Source organism: Bombina bombina, chromosome 10, assembly GCF_027579735.1.
Source record: "Bombina bombina isolate aBomBom1 chromosome 10, aBomBom1.pri, whole genome shotgun sequence".
Classification (NCBI taxonomy): Eukaryota; Metazoa; Chordata; class Amphibia; order Anura; family Bombinatoridae; genus Bombina; species Bombina bombina.
Window position 1 is genome coordinate 104,563,958 of NC_069508.1, and position 25,140 is coordinate 104,589,097.

Consider the following 25,140-nt stretch of genomic DNA (forward strand, 5'->3'; position numbering starts at 1 on the left):
CCATGTAGGCTGGTAGAATTGTAGGTGTGTACACACCAGATTAACAACTAAATAAGAAAACATCTAAAATTTATTCTAAACTAAATAAGCTACAGTTAGAGCGATCACACATTACCTATTATTTTCCATGCTGCATGGAGTGTGTGCAGCCCTCATGTACACCTAAAGCCATGTTGCTTTCCTATTTAAATTACTGTATATATATATATATATATATATATATATATATATATATATATATATATATATATATATATATATATATATATATATATATATAATTTACATATAGTAAACAAGAGTCCTTTAGTTTAATCTTAATACACTGAAAGGGACATGAAACCGATTTTTTTTTCTCACAATTCAGATAGAGTTTACAATTTTAAACAGCTTTGCAATCTACTTATATTGTCAAATTTGCTTTGTTTTCTTGGTATCCTTTATTATTATTATTTGTAGAGCGTCAACATATTCTGCAGCCCTATAAACATAGCTATAATATTCATTTTTACGAGACAAATGGGTAGGGGACCTACCAAGAGTTGCACTGTTGCAATTCAGCTCTCATGAAGGTGATCTATAAAGCAGCTGGGCTTGTATGCTTATGTGCTTGTTCAGGCGCAGCAATGCACTACTGGGAGATAGCGGCTGATTGGTGGCTGTATATATGCTTCTTGTCATTGTCTCACCTAATGTGTTTATCTAGCTCCCAGTAGAGAAATGCTGCCCCTTCAAGAAAAGATACCACTGGAATAATTTTTTAAAACTGTTTGCTCTATCTGAATCATGAAAAAAAACCATTGGGTTTCATGTCCCTTAAAGTTACAGATTAAAGGGACATTAAACCCAAACATTTCCTTTCATGATTCAGATAGATTATACATTTTTAAACAACTTTCCAATTTACTTCTCTAATCAATTTTGCTTTATTTGCTTGGTATCTTTTATTGAAGAAGCAGCAATGCACTCCTGGGAGAAAGCTGAACACATTTGTAAGCCAATTAAAATGGGCATACAAGTTCATCCACCTCAGCAGCTAGCTCCAAGCTCCTGAGCCTATCTAGATATGCTTTTCAACAAATCATTTCAAAGGAATAAAGCAAATTAGAAAATAGAAGTAAATTGTAAAGTTGTTTAAAATTGTATGTTCTATCTGAATCATGAATGACAAATTTTGTGTTTCATATCCCTTTAATAATACTGCAAGAATGCAAATGCAATTAAAAGCTCCACAATGCATGTACATGTTTAATAACTTAAAGGGGCATGAAACCCATTTTTTTCTTTTAAGATTCAGATAGAGCATACAGTTTTAACATCTTTCCAATGTACTTTTATTATCAATGTTGCTTCATTTTCTTGGTATCCTTTATTGAAGGAGCAGCAATGTACTACCAGGAGCTAGCTGAACACATTGTTAAGCCAATGACAATAGATATATATGTGCAACCACCAATAAGCAGCTAGCTCCCAGATCCTAAGCTTACCTATGTATCTTTTTCAGCAAAGGATACCAAGAGAACTAAGCAAATTAGATAATAAAAGTAAATTAAGAAGTTGTTTAAAACTGTGTGCTCTATCTGAACCATGAAAGTAAAATGATGGTTTTCATGTCCCTTTAATAAAAATGATTCAGGAAGCCTATTTTTTAGCTAATTCCTCCAAGAAACCATGAAATTACTAACTTAGAAAAAAACACAGCATAGACACAGTTTATCTTTATTAACAATAACACAGAATGCTTTTAAAAGATAATATGCTTCCATATTTCCATGCAGCCCTGCTCACTAGCTCTGGGGTACACATACAGTACACTCCCATTGCAGAACTGTATATAAATGTGCAGCCTAGCAAGGGACTGTTACCTACAGTTAAACATCACACAGCAATGCATATATGACAAATACTGCTCACTAGCTCTGGGGTACACATACAGTACACTCCCATTGCAGTACTGTATATAAATGTGCAGCCTAGCAAGGGACTGTTACCTACAGTTAAACATCACACAGCAATGCATATATGACCAATACTGCTCACTAGCTCTGGGGTACACATACAGTACACTCCCATTGCAGTACTGTATATAAATGTGCAGCCTAGCAAGGGACTGTTACCTACAGTTAAACATCACACAGCAATGCATATATGACCAATACTGCTCACTAGATCTGGGGTACACATACAGTACACTCCCATTGCAGAATTGTATATAAATGTGCAGCCTAGCAAGGGACTGTTACCTACAGTTAAACATCACACAGCAATGCATATATGACCAATACTGCTCACTAGCTCTGGGGTACACATACAGTACACTCCCATTGCAGAACTGTATATAAATGTGCAGCCTAGCAAGGGACTGTTACCTACAGTTAAACATCACACAGCAATGCATATATGACAAATACTGCTCACTAGCTCTGGGGTACACATACAGTACACTCCCATTGCAGTACTGTATATAAATGTGCAGCCTAGCAAGGGACTGTTACCTACAGTTAAACATCACACAGCAATGCATATATGACCAATACTGCTCACTAGATCTGGGGTACACATACAGTACACTCCCATTGCAGAATTGTATATAAATGTGCAGCCTAGCAAGGGACTGTTACCTACAGTTAAACATCACACAGCAATGCATATATGACCAATACTGCTCACTAGCTCTGGGGTACACATACAGTACACTCCCATTGCAGAACTGTATATAAATGTGCAGCCTAGCAAGGGACTGATACCTACAGTTAAACATCACACAGCAATGCATATATGACCAATACTGCTCACTAGCTCTGGGGTACACATACAGTACACTCCCATTGCAGAACTGTATATAAATGTGCAGCCTAGCAAGGGACTGATACCTACAGTTAAACATCACACAGCAATGCATATATGACCAATACTGCTCACTAGCTCTGGGGTACACATACAGTACACTCCCATTGCAGAACTGTATATAAATGTGCAGCCTAGCAAGGGACTGATACCTACAGTTAAACATCACACAGCAATGCATATATGACCAATACTGCTCACTAGCTCTGGGGTACACATACAGTACACTCCCATTGCAGAACTGTATATAAATGTGCAGCCTAGCAAGGGACTGATACCTACAGTTAAACATCACACAGCAATGCATATATGACCAATACTGCTCACTAGCTCTGGGGTACACATACAGTACACTCCCATTGCAGAATTGTATATAAATGTGCAGCCTAGCAAGGGACTGTTACCTACAGTTAAACATTATTATTATTATTTCCCCATGTAGGATACAACATAAACTGAAATGTCTTATCCCAATGCTTCAGCTAAAATAAAAGCTGCACAGTATTTGCTGTATTATACATAAGGATCTTACTGCACAGCCACAGTATTAGCTGTATTCTACATGATGATTTCACTGCAGCCCGGCCCCTGAAGAAACCCCACACACTTGCTGACAGCACATTTATGTACTTACTGTTTAGTAGAGGTGGCCACACATGATTCTAGCAGCTCACACTGATGCCTTTCCCTCCATCCATTCATTGAGACTGCGCTCTCTGTTTGACTAGGGAAAGCCTGCACTAAGCCCTTCCCCCTCAGCACATGGCCTTTCAGTTTCAGTGCCATAGAGAGAAAGGCTGCTCCACTGCTGCTTATGTGTGTACAGCTGCTCCCCCTGCTGGCCATTATTAAAATTACAATAAAAAAAAAAAAAAGCAGCCGTTTTTAACATGATTTAGGGCAGCCTGGGGGGCAATTGCCTCTCTGCCCCCTGGCCCAGTCCGCCCCTGAGCCCAATGAAGGCAGAAACGATTGTCTGGGGTTGCTGTGTTCCTTGTTCAGAGAGGAATTGCCTGGTATTTCGGTGTTGGACCGACTGTAATAGGAGGGATCAGACTGATATGCTACAGGAAAGTTCTACTTTGTGAAAAGCATTGCTGGGCTAAAAGAAGCTGCACCCAGGTGGTAAATCGCCATAGAACAGGCTAACAATGGTATTCAGCCGGTTGTTCGTTCCTGTGAGTGTGCTTCTCTCTGTGTGTATTTAGTCTCCCTATGGGGAAAAAGGGGAAAGCAGACGTGGACTCCTTGCTCAGTGTGCTTAGAGGAATATGGCTACACCTCACTGATGAGGCCCAATGAAGGCTGAAACGATCGTCTGGGGTTGCTGTGTTCCTTGTTCAGAGAGGAATTGCCTGGTATTTTGGTGCTGGACTGACCTTAATAGGCGGGATCAGACTGATATGCTACAGGAAAGTTCTACTCTGTGAAAAGCATTGCTGGGTTAAAAGAAGCTGCACCCAGGTGTTAAATCGGTATTGAGCCGGTTGTTTGTTCCTGTGTGTGCTTCTCTCTGTATGTATTTAGTCTCCCTATGGGAAAAAGGGGAAATCAGACGTGGACTCCTTGCTCAGTGTGCTTAGAGGAATATGGCTACACCTCACTGACGAGGCCCAATGAAGGCCGAAATGATCATCTGGGGTTGCTGTGTTCTTTGTTCAGAAAGGAATTGCCTGGTATTTCGGTGCTGGAATGACCGTAATAGGCGGGATCAGACTGATATGCTACAGGAAAGTTCTACTCTGTGAAAAGCATTGCTGGGCTAAAAGAAGCTGCACCCAGATGTTAAATCGGTATTGAGCCGGTTGTTCCTTCCTGTGTGTGCTTCTCTCTGTATGTATTTAGTCTCCCTATGGGAAAAAGGGGAAATCAGACGTGGACTCCTTGCTCAGTGTGCTTAGAGGAATATGGCTACACCTCACTGACGAGTCCCAATGAAGGCAGAAGCGATCGTCTGGGGTTGCTGTGTTCCTTGTTCACAGAGGAATTGCCTGGTATTTCGGTGCTGGACTGACTGTAATAGGCGGGATCAGACTGATATGCTACAGGAAAGTTCTACTCTGTGAAAAGTATTGCTGGGCTAAAAGAAGCTGCACCCAGGTAGTAAATCGCCATAGAACAGGCTAAGTTAGTTGTGAGAAATTGAGTTAGCCCATTATAGACTCTTCGTTAGAATAATTTTGAAGCAAAGGGAAGTTAGGAGACCGGTCGATAGTTAGAAGGGGTGGAGGGGTCAAGCAAGGACTTTTTTGTGTATTGGTATGATTGACACATGCACGCAGACATAAATACATTACTACATTACGATAGCTGTTATCCAAAAAATACAATCAATACATTACCTAAATCCCTATTCATAAGGTATCAAAAGAATAGTTAGTGATGCTTATGAAATGAAAGAGAAGTATATTGAACATGGCTATCCAGATAAACTACTTAATAAGAAATTGGAGGAAGTAAATATGATAAATAGACAGCAACTCTTAAAAAAGAAAAAAAATAATAAAGAAAAATGCATGCATTGTAGTAGTAACTATAATGTAAATAGTAAAAAAAAATAACATGAATAGTCAGAAAACATTGGTATATACTAAAGAATAGCTACCCAAATATTGAAGAATTTCAAATTATACCAATAGCAGCATATAAATGACCATAGAATTTATTTGATAAATTTGTCCACTCAGATATGGGACCTAAAGAGAAGATTAAATGGTTAAGCCAAAAAAGGGAACCTTTTCTTGTTATAATTGTTCGCTCTGTAATAATGTCATAAAGAATGATGGTCATCTATCCTTAAACGGGTAAAAAAATTAAGTTGAATGGGTATTTTTCTTTCCAGACAGACTTTGTATCTTTTAAAATGCCCTTGTGGCTTTATATACATAAGCGAAATCAGTCAAAATATGAATGATAGATTAACACAACATAATTACACTATAAGAAAAGGTGTTATGGATTTGCATGAAGTTAGTCAATTAAGGTTCCAAATCCTGAAACATATTCCTAAACAGCGAAGAAGAACAAAAAGGTTAAAGATCCTGAAACAAAAAGAGGTGGTATGAATAAACAAATTAGATAGCATATGGCCAAGGGGACTCAACAAGGATTACAATTTGCTTTTATTTTTGTAATCTATATTGGGATTTTAATATGTTTTTTTTGTGTTAGCTCTAGAAACTCCTGTGATTAAATAAAGAGGAACATTAAAGGATTACTAATAATCAAGGGAAGTGAGAAAGTAAAGACAATAAAAAAAAATGAAAAAAAAAAAACAGAAAAGAAAAAAAATGAACTAATGAAAAAAAAATGCAACATAATAAGACATCAAAAGATTTCCAAAAGGAAGAAAATATTATAGCTAAATTGAAACAGATTTAATATAGTAATTAAAAATATAAAATTTAAAACTAAAAAATGGAAAACGTGATAGATTAAAACTGTAACTCTTAAAATACATAATCCTCCTGAATATGAATAGGTTAATATACACATGCATGGATGAGTGGCCATATTTATGGACACTCACTTATATATATGTGTAACAGCTGAAAATTGACAACTGTTTTGGTGAGAATCCCAAATCCATTACTCCTGGGAATTACTCTTCTCTACCACTAGGAAGAAGTAAAGATTCCCAAACCCCAAAAACCCCATCTCACACATACCTCTATCTAAGGTACAGCCAAGCAAACCGAGGTAAGAAAAAGGAATAAGAGCCATAAAAGGAGCAGGGGGAAAATATGTGCTAAAGAAAAAAATAACCCCAAAAAACATAGGGGTGGGGTCTTGTGGACTCTTACCACCATGAAAGAAATGAATTTATCAGGTAATCATAAAGTATGTTTTCTTTCATACAGGTGGTGAGAGTCCATGATCCATTACTTCTGGGAACTAATACCCAAGCTGTGAAGTCCACAAGTAATAACATAAAGGGAGAGATTTAAAAAACATATTTTTTTCACTGAGAAATTATCTGTTTCATTTTAGCTATAATATTTTCTTCCTTTTGGAAATCTTTTGATGTCTTATTATGTTTCATTTTATGTGATATGGAGGTTCACAAGACAGAGCAGATATTTAAAAAACTCTTGTAGCAGAAGAGATAGCCAAAAAAAATAACACTTTCCAAGAAAGTAGTTTAATATTCACCTAATACATAGGTTCAAAAGGAGGAGCCTTCAAAACCCCTACGTTTAGCCAGAGCAGAAATGGCCCTATCAACCTTGGGAACTGTTTCCCTTAAATCATTATTAGCAGAAAGTTTAAACCTTGCAGAAGGAGTAAATGCATTACCTGGCTTAGACCGTTCCCTAGAAAACATGTCAAAGACAGCATCAGGGAGATTAACAACTGTCTTAAAAACTGAATTTAAACTATTACAATGCTTATCTTTAGAAACGTTAGGATCTTTAACCCCTAAAGTAATTAAGACCTCTTTCAAAAGAGAACGAAAATGTTCAACTTTAAACAAAAAAGACAAAATATCAGGTTCCACATCAGTTGAAGATTCCTGATCACCACAGGAAACTTCACCATTTTACGCTTGTTTGAAAGCAGGCAGCGCCTTGATAAAAATGTTACTGTAGGTGAAACAATTTCAGTATTCTCCTGTAATGAACAAAAAGTAGGTGCATTAATACCCCAAAAAACAGCATTAGGTTGGTCTCATTGCATTAATATGTCTAAACATGAGTCACATAAATGAACTGGAGAAGGCACCTCAGCTTTTTTACAATAAGCACACCTAATAATGGTAGAAATGTTTTCAGGGGACTCCGTTTCTTTGGTAGATTTAGGGACACAATTATACTGCTCCATTATAGCATATGACAAAGCAATGCAATAATCACTATAACCCCCTTAAAAAGCTCTTGAGGAGGGGGCGTGTCCGTGCAGCGTTCCGGGAAGGACGCATCTTCTGAGGGCTCCGGCCGAATCTACAGTAATCCGCTGGTTATTGTGCACTAACAACAAGTTCACGTATATATCTTATAAAGACATCACAATTCTAGCAGTTGTGGTCCCACATCTGCTTTTTTTTGCTGTTTTCATGACACTGGGGACTCGGCTCGGAACACTAAGGCCTAGGGCGGTGGCCCATTGTTAGGTAACCACCCCCCCAGGAAGAAATGGGGTTATTGGTGCTGTTGGACCACTCTGACTTACCGATTCTTCACTACCACACAACCCTCCTTTGGAGTAACATTGAGCAGAACAGGCAATCTACAACTAACAACCCTATAGAAGTGTGCATCCCTATTTCCATGCTGCTGCCCACAAGATCATTTTAAGATGGCGACCGTATGGGAGACTGGAGACTATTCTTCTTAGAATATATCAGCGAATACATCCGCTTGACTGTACAAAGAACGCTCCACCACCGATAAAGCACATAACTGCAGGAGACCCAGTACAGACCCTTACAATACCCACAAACAAAGATGGCGATATTATAATAAGGAGCAAACCTCCATGTACAGAAAACCTTCTGATACAGCTGACAGAGCGGGACCTACATAAAACAGCAAGGGATGACAAGAAAAACCCTTACAACAAAGAGGCAGCCTTGGCTGCCTTTCACTTGCAGACCGCGCTTAGGGGCTCCAGTGTGGTAGCAAGGACAGCATATAATTCATGGCAGCTGAACAGGAACATCCCTATACCTTCCGATACTGGCAAATCAGCCACGACTAGCCACGACAAACAGATGGGTTCTGATGCTGACATCAACTTGGCAACAACGGTGCAGAAACACCTCATTGTGGAATTACCACCGACATATGGTGAAACCGGAACACTTACATATATAAATACAAAATCTAGTCAGACCCGACATGCACTGGCCAATTTACTCCAGCTACTTATTGACAGGGATCCCCCCTTTGGACACGGTACTAGGGAGACTGTATATGAGAATTCATCTTCTCTCCGGCATTCCAGGGAAAAAGCTGAGCATAAAAACAGTCCCATTACTTTCTGGCAACGGAAACCTGGTATTTTTATAGACACACTGCTTAGGATGCAATTTGACCCGGGGGGCTAAAGCAAAGCAAAATACATAATAACAAAAATGTCTAGGTCTCCCCCTGATTATTGGGGCTACCGTTAATGTTCTCAAGATGTTCTCTGATGTTTTAAACTGTTATGTTCTGTTTTATGTGTACATATTATGCTCTCCAAAATGTTTACCTGCTAATTATTTATCTTTGGCCCGGCAGGAGTTTATTTCTATATTGCACCCTGCTAGCAGATAATCAATTCATTAAAGATGCATACATTTCAGGCATTAAAGTGGTATAAAGGAGTGCAAAAAAAAAAGTTCTCGAGGAATGCAAACGACTTACCCCCTATTAAGTAGCTTTTTAAATAAACTTGCAGGTACAATGTGTGCTAAGCCAAACGGCAAAACAAGGCAGGAAACATTAACATAACATTCGAAGGGCATATAATGTTCATCAGACAGTTTTAACAGCTATAAGGAAGTTAGCGTGCCAAAAAAACAGACCTGCACATAGCCGAGGATGAACGTGGGAAAGATCTATTAAAAGACTTAAGGGATGTGTGCTAACCTGAAAAGCGTTAACCCAATGTGCACAAGCGTGGCACTTGTAAACCAACAAGCCAACATGCAAAATTCAAACTAAGGGCGCCAAAAACCAGACGCGTGCAAAACAGCAAGGGTATAGTGAAAAAGATTCTGTCCCAGGGCCATATATATTGGTGTATATATATATATATATATATATATATATATATTGTATATATTGTATATATGTATATATATATGTATGCAGTCTATGAGTAAGGCTCCATAGGAGCTGAAACGCGTCAGACAAGCCCTTTCTAGTGCTCCGAACAGCCCCACCATCCTGGCCATAGCTACGCTATACATTTGCACTTGCATTTATTTGCACTGCTTATTGCTGTTCTTATGATTACGCTATTAGTTTTACAATAAAGTGGATTATGTGTTTTGAGCTGCTGTCCAGACCTCTTTTCTTTGTTATATATATATACAAACTAAAAAAGTGCACATAACATAGCTACAGGGAGTGCAGAATTATTAGGCAAGTTGTATTTTTGAGGATTAATTTTATTATTGAACAACAACCATGTTCTCAATGAACCCAAAAAACTCATTAATATCAAAGCTGAATAGTTTTGGAAGTAGTTTTTAGTTTGTTTTTAGTTATAGCTATTTCAGAGGGATATCTGTGTGTGCAGGTGACTATTACTGTGCATAATTATTAGGCAACTTAACAAAAAACAAATATATACCCATTTCAATTATTTATTTTTACCAGTGAAACCAATATAACATCTCAACATTCACAAATATACATTTCTGACATTCAAAAACAAAACAAAAACAAATCAGTGACCAATATAGCCACCTTTCTTTGCAAGGACACTCAAAAGCCTGCCATCCATGGATTCTGTCAGTGTTTTGATCTGTTCACCATTAACATTGCATGCAGCAGCAACCACAGCCTCCCAGACACTGTTCAGAGAGGTGTACTGTTTTCCCTCCTTGTAAATCTCACATTTGATGATGGACCACAGGTTCTCAATGAGGTTCAGATCAGGTGAACAAGGAGGCCATGTCATTAGATTTTCTTCTTTTATACCCTTTCTTGCCAGCCACGCTGTGGAGTACTTGGACGCGTGTGATGGAGCATTGTCCTGCATGAAAATTATGTTTTTCTTGAAGGATGCAGACTTCTTCCTGTACCACTGCTTGAAGAAGGTGTCTTCCAGAAACTGGCAGTAGGAATGGGAGTTGAGCTTGACTCCATCCTCAACCCGAAAAGGCCCCACAAGCTCATCTTTGATGATACCAGCCCAAACCAGTACTCCACCTCCACCTTGCTGGCGTCTGAGTTGGACTGGAGCTCTCTGCCCTTTACCAATCCAGCCACGGGCCCATCCATCTGGCCCATCAAGACTCACTCTCATTTCATCAGTCCATAAAACCTTAGAAAAATCAGTCTTGAGATATTTCTTGGCCCAGTCTTGACGTTTCAGCTTGTGTGTCTTGTTCAGTGGTGGTCGTCTTTCAGCCTTTCTTACCTTGGCCATGTCTCTGAGTATTGCACACCTTGTGCTTTTGGGCACTCCAGTGATGTTGCAGCTCTGAAATATGGCCAAACTGGTGGCAAGTGGCATCTTGGCAGCTGCACGCTTGACTTTTCTCAGTTATTTTGCGTCTTGGTTTTTCCACACGCTTCTTGCGACCCTATTGACTATTTTGAATGAAACGCTTGATTGTTCGATGATCACGCTTCAGAAGCTTTGCAATTTTAAGAGTGCTGCATCCCTCTGCAAGATATCTCACTATTTTTGACTTTTCTGAGCCTGTCAAGTCCTTCTTTTGACCCATTTTGCCAAAGGAAAGGAAGTTGCCTAATAATTATGCACACCTGATATAGGGTGTTGATGTCATTAGACCACACCCCTTCTCATTACAGAGATGCACATCACCTAATATGCTTAATTGGTAGTAGGCTTTCGAGCCTATACAGCTTGGAGTAAGACAACATGCATAAAGAGGATGATGTGGTCAAAATACTCATTTGCCTAATAATTCTGCACTCCCTGTATAGAGTTTCTATTTTGAGAAGATTATAGAAAACTACCAGTTTTATGTTAAACAAATGCTAATCACTAATAAAATGGCCCTTTAGCATCCTGTACTATAGAGTTGCTTGCATTGATACAGCTGTATAGTGGGAATTGACAATAAGTAACGTCTGTGACATTAACTTTTTCACTTCCAAAATAATAGCAAGACAATAATTATTTATAGATTTGAGCTGGGACATTATGGGCAAGATTACAAGTTGCGCGGTAAATCAGTTGCGAAAACACTTCGCACGTTATGGCTTTTTCACATTTAGGGTTGCGCAGTTATTTCAAGTTACAAAATAACTTATTTTAGGCGTAAGTTAAACCACGTAATTGAAACAGCCAAATTGCGTGCCCGTTCACGTATTCCCCATAGAATTCAATGGAGAAGATAAATAGACAAAAAAACAACCCTAATATGTTGCGAAAAGCCCTTAACGTATTCTCCTCGAAAAGTGTACATGAAAATGTGAATATTTCATATTGCGAAAAAAAAATCAAAACGGAATATGTTCTATTTATTTCTAAATAAATATTTTTCTATATACAGTATGTGACGGTTTTTGGACTGATATCTATTTATAGCGAGATATGTATATGAATATTTGTTTCTGTTACAAGTAGATAAGCGATAGTAACCGCTCACCTGTTTAGCAGTTGGTCATCATAGGTGTCTCTGATGACCAACTGCTAAGCAGGTGAGTGGTTACTATCGCTTACATATTTGTAACAGAAACAGTCCTAATACCAATATTAACACACAATATTGGAAAGTTAATTTTTGGCGCTATTTTCTTTACCTTCTCACACGCCTATATGAATATATGTCTAGATATATCGAAATCTATATGCAAATATCTCTTTGAAAATCCCTCTAAGATATTGTTTATTGTGTATAAGATTGTAATGCAAAATATTTTAATTATCTCCATTGTTAAACTTATCTCTATACATATACAGTGGGGAAAAAAAGTATTTAGTCAGCCACCAATTGTGCAAGTTCTCCCACTTAAGAAGATGAGAGAGGCCTGTAATTTTCATCATAGGTAAACCTCAACTATGAGAGACAAAATGTGGAAACAAATCCAGACAATCACATTGTCTGATTTGGAAAGAATTTATTTTCAAATTATGGTGGAAAATAAGTATTTGGTCAATATCAAAAGTTCATCTCAATACTTTGTTATATATCCTTTGTTGGCAATGACAGAGGTCAAACTTTTCTGTAAGTCTTCACAAGGTTGTCACACACTGTTGCTGGTATGTTGGCCCATTCCTGCATGCAGATCTCCTCTAGAGCAGTGATGTTTTGGGGCTGTCGCTAGGCAACACAGACTTTCAACTCCCTCCAAAGGTTTTCTATGGCGTTGAGATCTGGAGACTGGCTAGGCCACTCCAGGACCTTGAAATGCTTCTTACGAAGCCACTCCTTCGTTGCCCGGGCGGTGTGTTTGGGATCATTGTAATGTTGAAAGACCTAGCCACGTTTCATCTTCAATGCCCTTGCTGATGGTAGGAGGTTTGCACTCAAAATCTCAAAATACATGGCCCCATTCATTCTTTCATGTACACGGATCAGTTGTCCTGTTCCCTTTGCAGAGAAACAGCCCCAAAGCATGATGTTGCCACCCCCATGCATAACAGTAGGTATGGTGTTCTCTCTCCTCCAAACACGACAAGTTGTGTTTCTACCAAACAGTTCTTCTTTGGTTTCATTTGACCATATGACATTCTCCCAATCCACTTCTGGATCATCCAAATGCACTCTAGCATACTTCAGACGGGCCCGGACATGCACTGGCTTAAGCAGGGGGACACGTCTGGTACTGCAGGATCTGAGTCCCTGGCAGCGTAGTGTGTTACTGATGGTAGCCTTTGTTACGTTGGTCCCAGCTCTCTGCAGGTCATTCACTAGGTCCCCCCGTGCGGTTCTGGGATGTTTGCTCACCGTTCTTGTGATCATTTTGACCCCACGGGGTGAGATCTTACGTGGAGCCCCAGATCGAGGGAGATTATGACTGGTCTTGTATGTCTTCCATTTTCTAATTATTGATCCCACAGTTGATTTCTTCACACCAAGCTGCTTGCCTATTGCAGATTCAGTCTTCCCAGCCTGGTGCAGGTCTACAATTTTGTTTCTGGTGTCCTTCGACAGCTCTTTGGTCTTCACCATAGTGGAGTTTGGAGTGTGACTGTTTGAGGTTGTGGACAGGTGTCTTTTATACTTATAACAAGTTCAAACAGGTGCCATTAATACAGGTAATGAGTGGAGGACAGAGGAGCCTCTTAAAGAAGAAGATACAGGTCTGTGAGAGCCAGAAATCTTGCTTGTTTGTAGGTGACCAAATACTTATTTTCCACCATAATTTGCAAATAAATTCTTTCCAAATCAGACAATGTGATTGTCTGGATTTGTTTCCACATTTTGTCTCTCATAGTTGAGGTATACCTATGATGAAAATTACAGGCCTCTTTCATCTTCTTAAGTGGGAGAACTTGCACAATTGGTGGCTGACTAAATACTTTTTTTCCCCACTGTAGATCCATGTTTCTCTATGTATGTGTATGTATGTCAATGTAATCTATCTTTGAGCCCTTATAACTTCTGTGTGCAATATTTTTTTTAAATATTTTTTATTAGACATTGTTAATATGAGTGTAACTGTACTTTGTAATGTATTTTTGAAGTGTTTCTTGAAACGTTTATGTTGAGCAAAACTATTAACTACCGCTCTTTGAGCGCAGAAAGGATTGTTACGTAAAAGGCGAATGCACACGCGCAATCATAATTTTTCAAGATTTGTAATAGATGCGCAATGGAAATTGATTGTGAAAAGACCATATCGTGTGTGGAAAACTCATAACGCGTGACTTGTTATCTTGCCTAATGGATGAACAGTGCATGTGTGTATGATGTGTTATTTGTATGCATTATACTGTATAAAGTAGATTCCCTGAGGGTTTCTTGTATATTCCAAGGGGAGGTCTTAGCATGGTTGATTGGTAAAAGTAAAGGAACAAATGATTTACAGCAAGACTATAGCCTTGACTGTTAAGTAGCTGGGCAACATCCCTTATCTGCAAGTTTTTTTTAATTTAAATAAATAAGATGTTATACATAAGGCTAATTAACTAAGAAAAATGAACCTGTTCACTAGCATTTAACTGCATGTGATAGAAATTACTATAAAGAATAATATTCAGAAATAGTGATATGAAAATCAAGTATAAAAACCTTTTAAGCACTTAGAAGCTTCCAATTTAGCACTGTTGATGAGATTAGCCTGGGACACCCACTGAAAGGGGCTGATAGCAGAAGCCACCCTCTCCCCTGCATATGAAAAGACCCATTATACAAACAGAAGCAATCTGAAGTCTGTATACATCAGTATGCATCTAAAACTTTGGGGCTTGTTTAGGAGTCTGAAAATCAGCACAATCACTTAGATAACGAGTTTTGCGTTCATGTTTTAACGCTGAAAAAACTTGCGTTCCAGCCTATACCGACACGCTCCATACCGCCATCTGAGACCGGTAGTTATGAGTTTTACGCAACAAAACGATTACACAAAACTCATAACTAAACTGTTACAAAGTACACTAACACCCATAAACTACCTATTAACCCCTAAACCGAGGCCCTCCCGCATCACAAATACTATATTAAAGTTATTAACCCCTAATCTGCTGCTCCCGACATCGCCGCCACTAATAAAATTTATTAACCCCTATTCCGCCCCTCCCGACATTGTCGCCACTATACTAAAGTTATTAAGCTCTATTCCCCCGCACCCCAACATTGCCAACACTATAATAAATATATTAACCCCTATTCCGCCGCTCCCGACATCGCGGCCACTAAATAAAGTTAATAACCCCTAAACCTCTGGCCTCCCACATCACTACCACTAAATAAACCTATTAACCCTTAAACCGCCAGCCCCCTACATCGCAACAACCTAAATTAAACTAAATTAACCCCTAAACCTAACCCTAACCGTAACCCTAACCCTAATCTATAATAAACTACCAAGGGCCCTTTAAAAAACACCCCAAAAAGAAAAAAAAAACATTACACAAAATAACAAACAAATTATTCAAAATAATAGAAATTATTCCTAACATTATGTAGGTGTCGGCGACTTGAAGTTTATGTTAGGGTGTTAGGTTTAAACTTAACTTTTTTTTTCCCCATAGACATCAATGAGGTTGCGTTACGGAGTTTTTCATTCCGCAATCGCAGATGTTAGTTTTTTTTCTAACACTCCCCATTGATGTCTATGGGGAAAGCGTACACAAACACGTCAAAGCAGCGCTTGTATTTTGTGCGGTATGGAGCTCAACGCAACCATATCGCACACACAAGCCGGCTTTTCAAAAACTCGTAATGGCAACGCTATAAAGGGTGAAATAATGCAACTTTTGTTGCGTTCGTTTCGCACCCTCTATAGCGCAAAACTTGTAATCTAGTTGTCTGTTATTTAAAAATAAGCAAAACTAAACATTTTTACAAAAACACACCCAGATGGGCTATATAAATGAATCATCTACAAAACATTTTCAAAGAGCATTAACTTAAAGGGACATAATACTCATATGCTAAATCACTTGAAACTGATGCAGTATAACTATAAAAAGCTGACAGGAAAATATCACGTGAGCATCTCTATGTAAAAAAGGAAGATATTTTACCTCACAATCTCCTCAGCTCAGCAGAGTAAGTTCTGTGTAAAATGTTATACTCAGCTGCTCCCAGCTGCAGGTAAAAAAAAATAAAAAAAATGAAGAAATGAACAGCAGCCAATCAGCATCAGCAGTGCTGAGGTCATGAACTCTTACTGTGATCTCATGAGATTTGACTTAACTCTCATGAGATTTCATTGTAAGCTTCCTTTACCTGATTGGTGAAATTATATGAGAGTTCATGAGACTCATCCTTTCAGCTGTCCCAGGACAGACATACTAATATGCTGCTTAGAAATCCTTTACAATGGGAGGTGGCTACTGAGGAACTTTTGAGGTAAAATATCGTTCTTTTTTACATAGAGATGTTCAGGTGATATTTTCTAGTCAGCTTTTTACAGCTTTGCTGCAGCACTTTAAAGTGTTTAAACATTTGGGTATTATGGCCCTTTAAATGTGTCTTTTTTATTGTGTTTTACAACTCTGCTACTGTTAAAACAATTATTTAAACTATATTATGTTTTGCAGAAGAAAAGCTGCCCTGCAAGTTCTCACTCCATGGCTCGCTCCAATAGTCTGGGATGGCACATATGACAGTAGAATTTTACATGAACAGTTTAAAGGAAAACAAATTGGGCTCTTTGTTTTTGCTGTGAAAAAGTAAGTGAATGAATAAGGTTTTGTTACAAAAAATGTATAAGTTGACCTACATTTAGGGTTTTAATGTAATTAAGTTTGGAATAACTTATGGAATTGCCAGCCCATTTGTGTGCAGCTTCTAACCTCAGCGCACCCACTCTACAATGAATGCAAATCTAGTTTTCTCACCGAACACACACAATGCCATCATATCATTTAATATAGCTCTACATTCAACACACGTAACGCCACCATTTTATTTAATATAGCTCTACACTCAACACACGTAACGCCACCATTTTATTTAATATAGCTCTACACCCAACACACGTAACGCCACCATTTTATTTAATATAGCTCTACATTCAACACACATAACGCCACCATTTTATTTAATATAGCTCTACACCCAACACACGTAACGCCACCATTTTATTTAATATAGCTCTACACCCAATACACACACAACACCACTATTTTATTTAATATAGCTCTACATTCAACACACGTAACGCCACTATTTTATTTAATATAGCTATACACTCAACACACGTAACGCCACCATTTTATTTAATATAGCTCTACACCCAATACACACACAACACCACTATTTTATTTAATATAGCTCTACATTCAACACACGTAACGCCACTATTTTATTTAATATAGCTCTACATTCAACACACGTAACGCCACTATTTTATTTAATATAGCTCTCCACTCTCCACACGTAACACCACTATTTTATTTAATATAGCTCTACACCCAACACACGTAACGCTACTATTTTATTTAATATAGCTCTACATTCAACACACGTAACGCCACTATTTTATTTAATATAGCTCTACACTCAACACACGTAACGCCACCATTTTATTTAATATAGCTCTACACCCAATACACACACAACACCACTATTTTATTTAATATAGCTCTACATTCAACACACGTAACGCCACTATTTTATTTAATATAGCTCTACATTCAACACACGTAATGCCACCATTTTATTTAATACAGCTCTACATTCAACACACATAACGCCACTATTTTATTTAATATAGCTCTACACTCAACACACGTAACGCCACTATTTTATTTAATATAGCTCTACACTCAACACACGTAACGCCACTATTTTATTTAATATAGCTCTACATTTAACACATGTAATGCCACTATTTTATTTAATATAGCTCTACACTCAACACACGTAACGCCACTATTTTATTTAATATAGCTCTACACTCAACACACGTAACGCCACTATTTTATTTAATATAGCTCTACATTCAACACACGTAACGCCACCATTTTATTTAATATAGCTCTACACCCAACACACGTAATGCCACTATTTTATTTAATATAGCTCTACATTCAACACACGTAACACCACTATTTTATTTAATATAGCTCTACATTCAACACACGTAACGCCACTATTTTATTTAATATAGCTCTACATTTAACACACGTAACGCCACTATTTTATTTAATATAGCTCTACATTCAACACACGTAACGCCACTATTTTATTTAATATAGCTCTACACTCAACACACGTAATGCCACTATTTTATTTAATATAGCTCTACACTCAACACACGTAACGCCACTATTTTATTTAATATAGCTCTACACTCAACACATGTAACACCACTATTTTATTTAATATAGCTCTACATTCAACACACGTAATGCCACTATTTTATTTAATATAGCTCTACACTCAACACACATAACGCCACTATTTTATTTAATATAGCTCTACATTTAACACACGTAACGCCACTATTTTATTTAATATAGCTCTAAATTCAACACACGTAACGCCACTATTTTATTTAATATAGCTCTACACTCAACACACGTAACGCCACCATTATATTTAATATAGCTCTACACCCAATACACACACAACACCACTATTTTATTTAATATAGTTCTACACCCAATACAAACACAACACCACTATTTTATTTAATAAAGCTCTACACCCAATACACACAGAACACCGCTATTTTATTTAATATAGCTCTACACCCAATACACATACAACACCACTATTTTATTTAATATAGCTCTACACCCAATACACACACAACACCACTATTTTATTTAATATAGCTCTACACCCAATACACACACAACACCGCTATTTTATTTAATATAGCTCTACACCCAATACACACACAACACTATTTGATTTAATATAGCTCTACACCCAATACACACACAACACTACTATTTGATTTAATATATCTCTACACCCAATACACACACAACACCACTATTTTATTTAATAAAGCTCTACACCCAATACACACACAACACCGCTATTTTATTTAATATAGCTCTACACCTAATACACACACAACACCGCTATTTTATTTGATAAAGCTCTATACCCAATACACACACAACACCGCTATTTTATTTAATAAAGCTCTACACCCAATACACACACAACACCGCTATTTTATTTAATATAGCTCTACACCCAATACACACACAACACCACTATTTTATTTAATATAGCTCTACACCAATACACACACAACACCACTATTTTATTTAATAAAGCTCTACACCCAATACACACACAACACCGCTATTTTATTTAATATAGCTCTACACCCAATACACACACAACACCGCTATTTTATTTAATAGAGCTCTACACCCAATACACACACAACACCGCTATTTTATTTAATATAGCTCTACACCCAATACACACACAACACCATTATTTTATTTAATATAGCTCTACACCCAATACACACACAACACCGCTATTTTATTTAACCCTTTAAGGACACAGCTTTCAGTTTGCTCAATTGTTTTTTGATGGGAAAATTCCGTCATATGTCCTTAAGAGGTTAATATAGCTCTACACCCAATACACACACAACACCATTATTTTATTTAATATAGCTCTACACCCAATACACACACAACACCGCTATTTTATTTAATAAAGCTCTACACCCAATACACACACAACACCACTATTTTATTTAATATAGCTCTACACCCAATACACATACAACACCACTATTTTATTTAATATAGCACAACACCCATTACACACACAACACCGCTATTTTATTTAATATAGCTCTACACCCAATACACACACAACACCACTATTTTATTTAATATAGCTCTACACCCAATACACATACAACACCGCTATTTTATTTAATATAGCTCTACACCCAATACACACACAACACCGCTATTTTATTTAATATAGCTCTACACCCAATGCACACACAACATCACTATTTTATTTAATATAGCTCTACACCCAATACACACACAACACCACTATTTTATTTAATATAGCTCTACACCCAATACACACACAACACCACTATTTTATTTAATATAGCACAACACCCAATACACACACAACACCGCTATTTTATTTAATATAGCTCTACAGCCAATACACAATGCCACCATTTTATTTATATATGCATGTTGCCAATGGCTTTCTGCTAACTCCTAGGAGTTCATTGTTGCTTCTTTAACCCCTTAGTGACCAGAGCACTTTTCCATTTTCTGTCCGTTTGGGACCAAGGCTATTTTTACATTTTTGCGGTGTTTGTGTTTAGCTGTAATTTTCCTCTTGCTCATTTACTGTACCCACACATATTATATACCGTTTTTCTCGCCATTAAATGGACTTTCCAAAGATACCATTATTTTCATCATATCTTATAATTTATTATAAAAAAAATTATAAAATATGAGAAAAAAGTGGAAAAAACACACTTTCTCCAACATAGGTGTGTCCGGTCCACGGCGTCATCCTTACTTGTGGGATATTCTCTTCCCCAACAGGAAATGGCAAAGAGCCCAGCAAAGCTGGTCACATGATCCCTCCTAGGCTCCGCCTTCCCCAGTCATTCTCTTTGCCGTTGTACAGGCAACATCTCCACGGAGATGGCTTAGAGTTTTTTGGTGTTTAAATGTAGTTTTTATTCTTCAATCAAGAGTTTGTTATTTTAAAATAGTGCTGGTATGTACTATTTACTCTGAAACAGAAAAGAGATGAAGATTTCTGTTTGTAAGAGGAAAATGATTTTAGCAACCGTTACTAAAATCGATGGCTGTTTCCACACAGGACTGTTGAGAGGAATTAACTTCAGTTGGGGGAAACAGTGAGCAGACTTTTGCTGCTTGAGGTATGACACATTTCTAACAAGACTTGGTAATGCTGGAAGCTGTCATTTTCCCTATGGGATCCGGTAAGCCATTTTTATTAAATAAGAATAAAGGGCTTCACAAGGGCTTAAAGACTGGTAGACATTTTTCTGGGCTAAAACGATTGATTTATAAGCATTTTTAATAGTTTATAGCTTTGAGGAGTTATTTTATTCTTGGGAATTATGTTAAATAACCGGCAGGCACTGTATTGGACACCTTTTTCACTGGGGGCCTTCTCTAATCATAGGCAGAGCCTCATTTTCGCGCCTCTATTGCGCAGTTGTTTTTGGGAAGCAAGGCATGCAGATGCATGTGTGAGGAGCTCAGATACATAGAAAAAGCTTACTGAAGGCGTCATTTGGTATCGTATTCCCCTCTGGGCTTGGTTGGGTCTCAGCAAAGCAGATACCAGGGACTGTATAGGGGTTAAATATAAAATAAAAAAGTTAAAGCTTTCAAATTTGGTGTGCAATACTTTTAAGGCTTTAAGACACTGTGGTGAAATTTTGGTGAATTTTGAACAATTCCTTCATACTTTTTCACATTTTCAGTAATAAAGTGTGTTCAGTTTAAAATTTAAAGTGACAGTAACGGTTTTATTTTAAAACGTTTTTTGTACTTTGTTATCAAGTTTTTGCCTGTTTAACATGTCTGAACTATCAGATAGACTATGTTCTGTATGTGAGGAAGCCAAGGTTCCTTCTCATTTAAATAGATGTGATGTATGTGACACAAAATTTAGAGAAAATGATGCCCAAGATGATTCCTCAAGTGAGGGGAGTAAGCATGGTACTGCATCATCCCCTCCTTCGTCTACGCCAGTCTTGCCCACACAGGAGGCCCCTAGTACATCTAGTGCGCCAATACTCCTTACTATGCAACAATTAACGGCTGTAATGGATAATTCTATCAAAAACATTTTAGCCAAAATGCCCACTTATCAGCGAAAGTGCGACTGCTCTGTTTTAGAAAATACCGAAGAGCATGAGGACGCTGATGATAATGGTTCTGAAATGCCCCTACACCAGTCTGAGGGGGCCAGGGAGGTTTTGTCTGAGGGAGAAATTTCAGATTCAGGGAAAATTTCTCAACAAGCTGAACCTGATGTGATTACATTCAAATTTAAATTGGAACATCTCCGCGCTCTGCTTAAGGAGGTGTTATCTACTCTAGATGATTGTGACAATTTGGTCATTCCAGAGAAATTATGTAAGATGGACAAGTTCCTAGAGGTCCCGGGGCCCCCCGAAGCTTTTCCTATACCCAAGCGGGTGGCGGACATTGTAAACAAAGAATGGGAAAGGCCCGGCATACCTTTTGTCCCTCCCCCTATATTTAAGAAATTGTTTCCTATGGTCGACCCCAGAAAGGACTTATGGCAGACAGTCCCCAAGGTCGAGGGGGCGGTTTCTACTCTAAACAAACGCACTACTATCCCTATAGAAGATAGTTGTGCTTTCAAAGATCCTATGGATAAAAAATTAGAGGGTTTGCTTAAAAAGATGTTTGTTCAGCAAGGTTACCTTCTACAACCAATTTCATGTATTGTTCCTGTCGCTACAGCAGCGTGTTTCTGGTTCGATGAACTAGAAAAGTCGCTCAATAAAGATTCTTCTTATGAGGAGATTATGGACAGAATTCATGCTCTTAAATTGGCTAATTCTTTTATTTTAGACGCCACTTTGCAATTGGCTAGATTAGCGGCGAAAAATTTGGGGTTTGCTATTGTGGCGCGCAGAGCGTTTTGGCTAAAATCTTGGTCAGCGGATGCGTCTTCCAAGAACAAATTGCTTAACATACCTTTAAAGGGGAAAACGCTGTTTGGCCCTGACTTGAAAGAGATTATTTCAGATATCACTGGGGGTAAGGGCCACGCCCTTCCTCAGGATAGGTCTTTCAAGGCTAAAAATAAACCAAATTTTCGTCCCTTTCGCAGAAACGGACCAGCCCCAAGTTCTACATCCTCTAAGCAAGAGGGTAATACTTCTCAAACCAAGCCAGCCTGGAGGCCAATGCAAGGCTGGAACAAAGGTAAGCAGGCCAAGAAACCTGCCACTGCTACCAAGACAGCATGAGATGTTGGCCCCCGATCCGGGACCGGATCTGGTGGGGGGCAGACTTTCTCTCTTCGCTCAGGCTTGGGCAAGAGATGTTCTGGATCCTTGGGCGCTAGAAATAGTCTCCCAAGGTTATCTTCTGGAATTCAAGGAGCTACCCCCAAGGGGGAGGTTCCACAAGTCTCAATTGTCTTCAGACCACATAAAAAGACAGGCATTCTTACATTGTGTAGAAGACCTGTTAAAAATGGGAGTGATTCATCCTGTTCCATTAGGAGAACAAGGGATGGGATTCTACTCCAATCTGTTCATAGTTCCCAAAAAAGAGGGAACATTCAGACCAATCTTAGATCTCAAGATCCTAAACAAGTTTCTCAAGGTTCCATCGTTCAAAATGGAAACCATTCAGACAATTCTTCCTACCATCCAGGAAGGTCAATTCATGACCACGGTGGATTTAAAGGATGCGTATCTACATATTCCTATCCACAAGGAACATCATCGGTTCCTAAGGTTCGCCTTTCTGGACAAGCATTACCAGTTTGTGGCACTTCCATTCGGATTAGCCACTGCTCCAAGAATTTTCACAAAGGTACTAGAGTCCCTTCTAGCGGTGCTAAGACCAAGGGGCATTGCAGTAGTACCTTACTTGGACGACATTCTGATTCAAGCGTCGTCTCTACCTCAAGCAAAGGCTCATACGGACATTGTCCTGGCCTTTCTCAGATCTCACGGGTGGAAAGTGAACGTAGAAAAAAGTTCTCTATCTCCGTCAACAAGAGTTCCCTTCTTGGGAACAATAATAGACTCCTTAGAAATGAGGATTTTTCTGACAGAGGCCAGAAAATCAAAACTTCTAAGCGCTTGTCAAGTACTTCATTCTGTTCTTCTTCCTTCCATAGCGCAGTGCATGGAAGTAATAGGTTTGATGGTCGCGGCAATGGACATAGTTCCTTTTGCGCGAATTCATCTAAGACCATTACAACTGTGCATGCTCAGTCAGTGGAATGGGGATTATACAGACTTGTCTCCGACGATACAAGTAGATCAGAGGACCAGAGATTCACTCCGTTGGTGGCTGACCCTGGACAACCTGTCACAAGGGATGAGCTTCCGCAGACCAGAGTGGGTCATTGTCACGACCGACGCCAGTCTGGTGGGCTGGGGCGCGGTCTGGGAACCCCTGAAAGCTCAGGGTCTTTGGTCTCGGGAAGAATCTCTTCTCCCGATAAATATTCTGGAACTGAGAGCGATATTCAATGCTCTCAAGGCTTGGCCTCAGCTAGCAAAGGCCAAATTCATACGGTTTCAATCAGACAACATGACGACTGTTGCGTATATCAACCATCAGGGGGGAACAAGGAGTTCCCTGGCGATGGAAGAAGTGACCAAAATAATTCAATGGGCGGAGACTCACTCCTGCCACTTGTCTGCAATCCACATCCCAGGAGTGGAAAATTGGGAAGCGGATTTTCTGAGTCGTCAGACATTTCATCCGGGGGAGTGGGAACTCCATCCGGAAATCTTTGCCCAAATAATTCAATTGTGGGGCATTCCAGACATGGATCTGATGGCGTCTCGTCAGAACTTCAAGGTTCCTTGCTACGGGTCCAGATCCAGGGATCCCAAGGCGACTCTAGTGGATGCACTAGTAGCACCTTGGAGCTTCAACCTAGCTTATGTGTTCCCACCGTTTCCTCTCATTCCCAGGCTGGTAGCCAGGATCAAACAGGAGAGGGTATCGGTGATCTTGATAGCTCCTGCGTGGCCACGCAGGACTTGGTATGCAGATCTGGTGAATATGTCATCGGCTCCACCATGGAGGCTACCTTTGAGACAGGACCTTCTTGTTCAAGGTCCGTTCGAACATCCGAATCTGGCCTCACTCCAACTGACTGCTTGGAGATTGAATGCTTGATTTTATCAAAGCGAGGGTTCTCAGATTCTGTCATTGATACTCTTGTTCAGGCCAGAAAGCCTGTAACTAGAAAAATCTACCATAAAATATGGAAAAAATATATCTGTTGGTGTGAATCTAAAGGATTCCCATGGAACAAGATAA

General features: G+C 38.8%; 1 protein-coding gene across 1 annotated transcript in view; it reads left to right on the forward strand.

Moving 5' to 3' along the window:
* LOC128640854 (histo-blood group ABO system transferase) overlaps positions 1-25,140 on the forward strand; it is a 209,636-nt gene that overhangs the window by 113,127 nt on the left and 71,369 nt on the right. Inside the window, exon 4 of the mRNA XM_053693297.1 lies at positions 16,687-16,818. Coding sequence (XP_053549272.1) covers positions 16,687-16,818 — 132 coding nt within the window. The remainder of the gene's footprint in view (positions 1-16,686; positions 16,819-25,140) is intronic.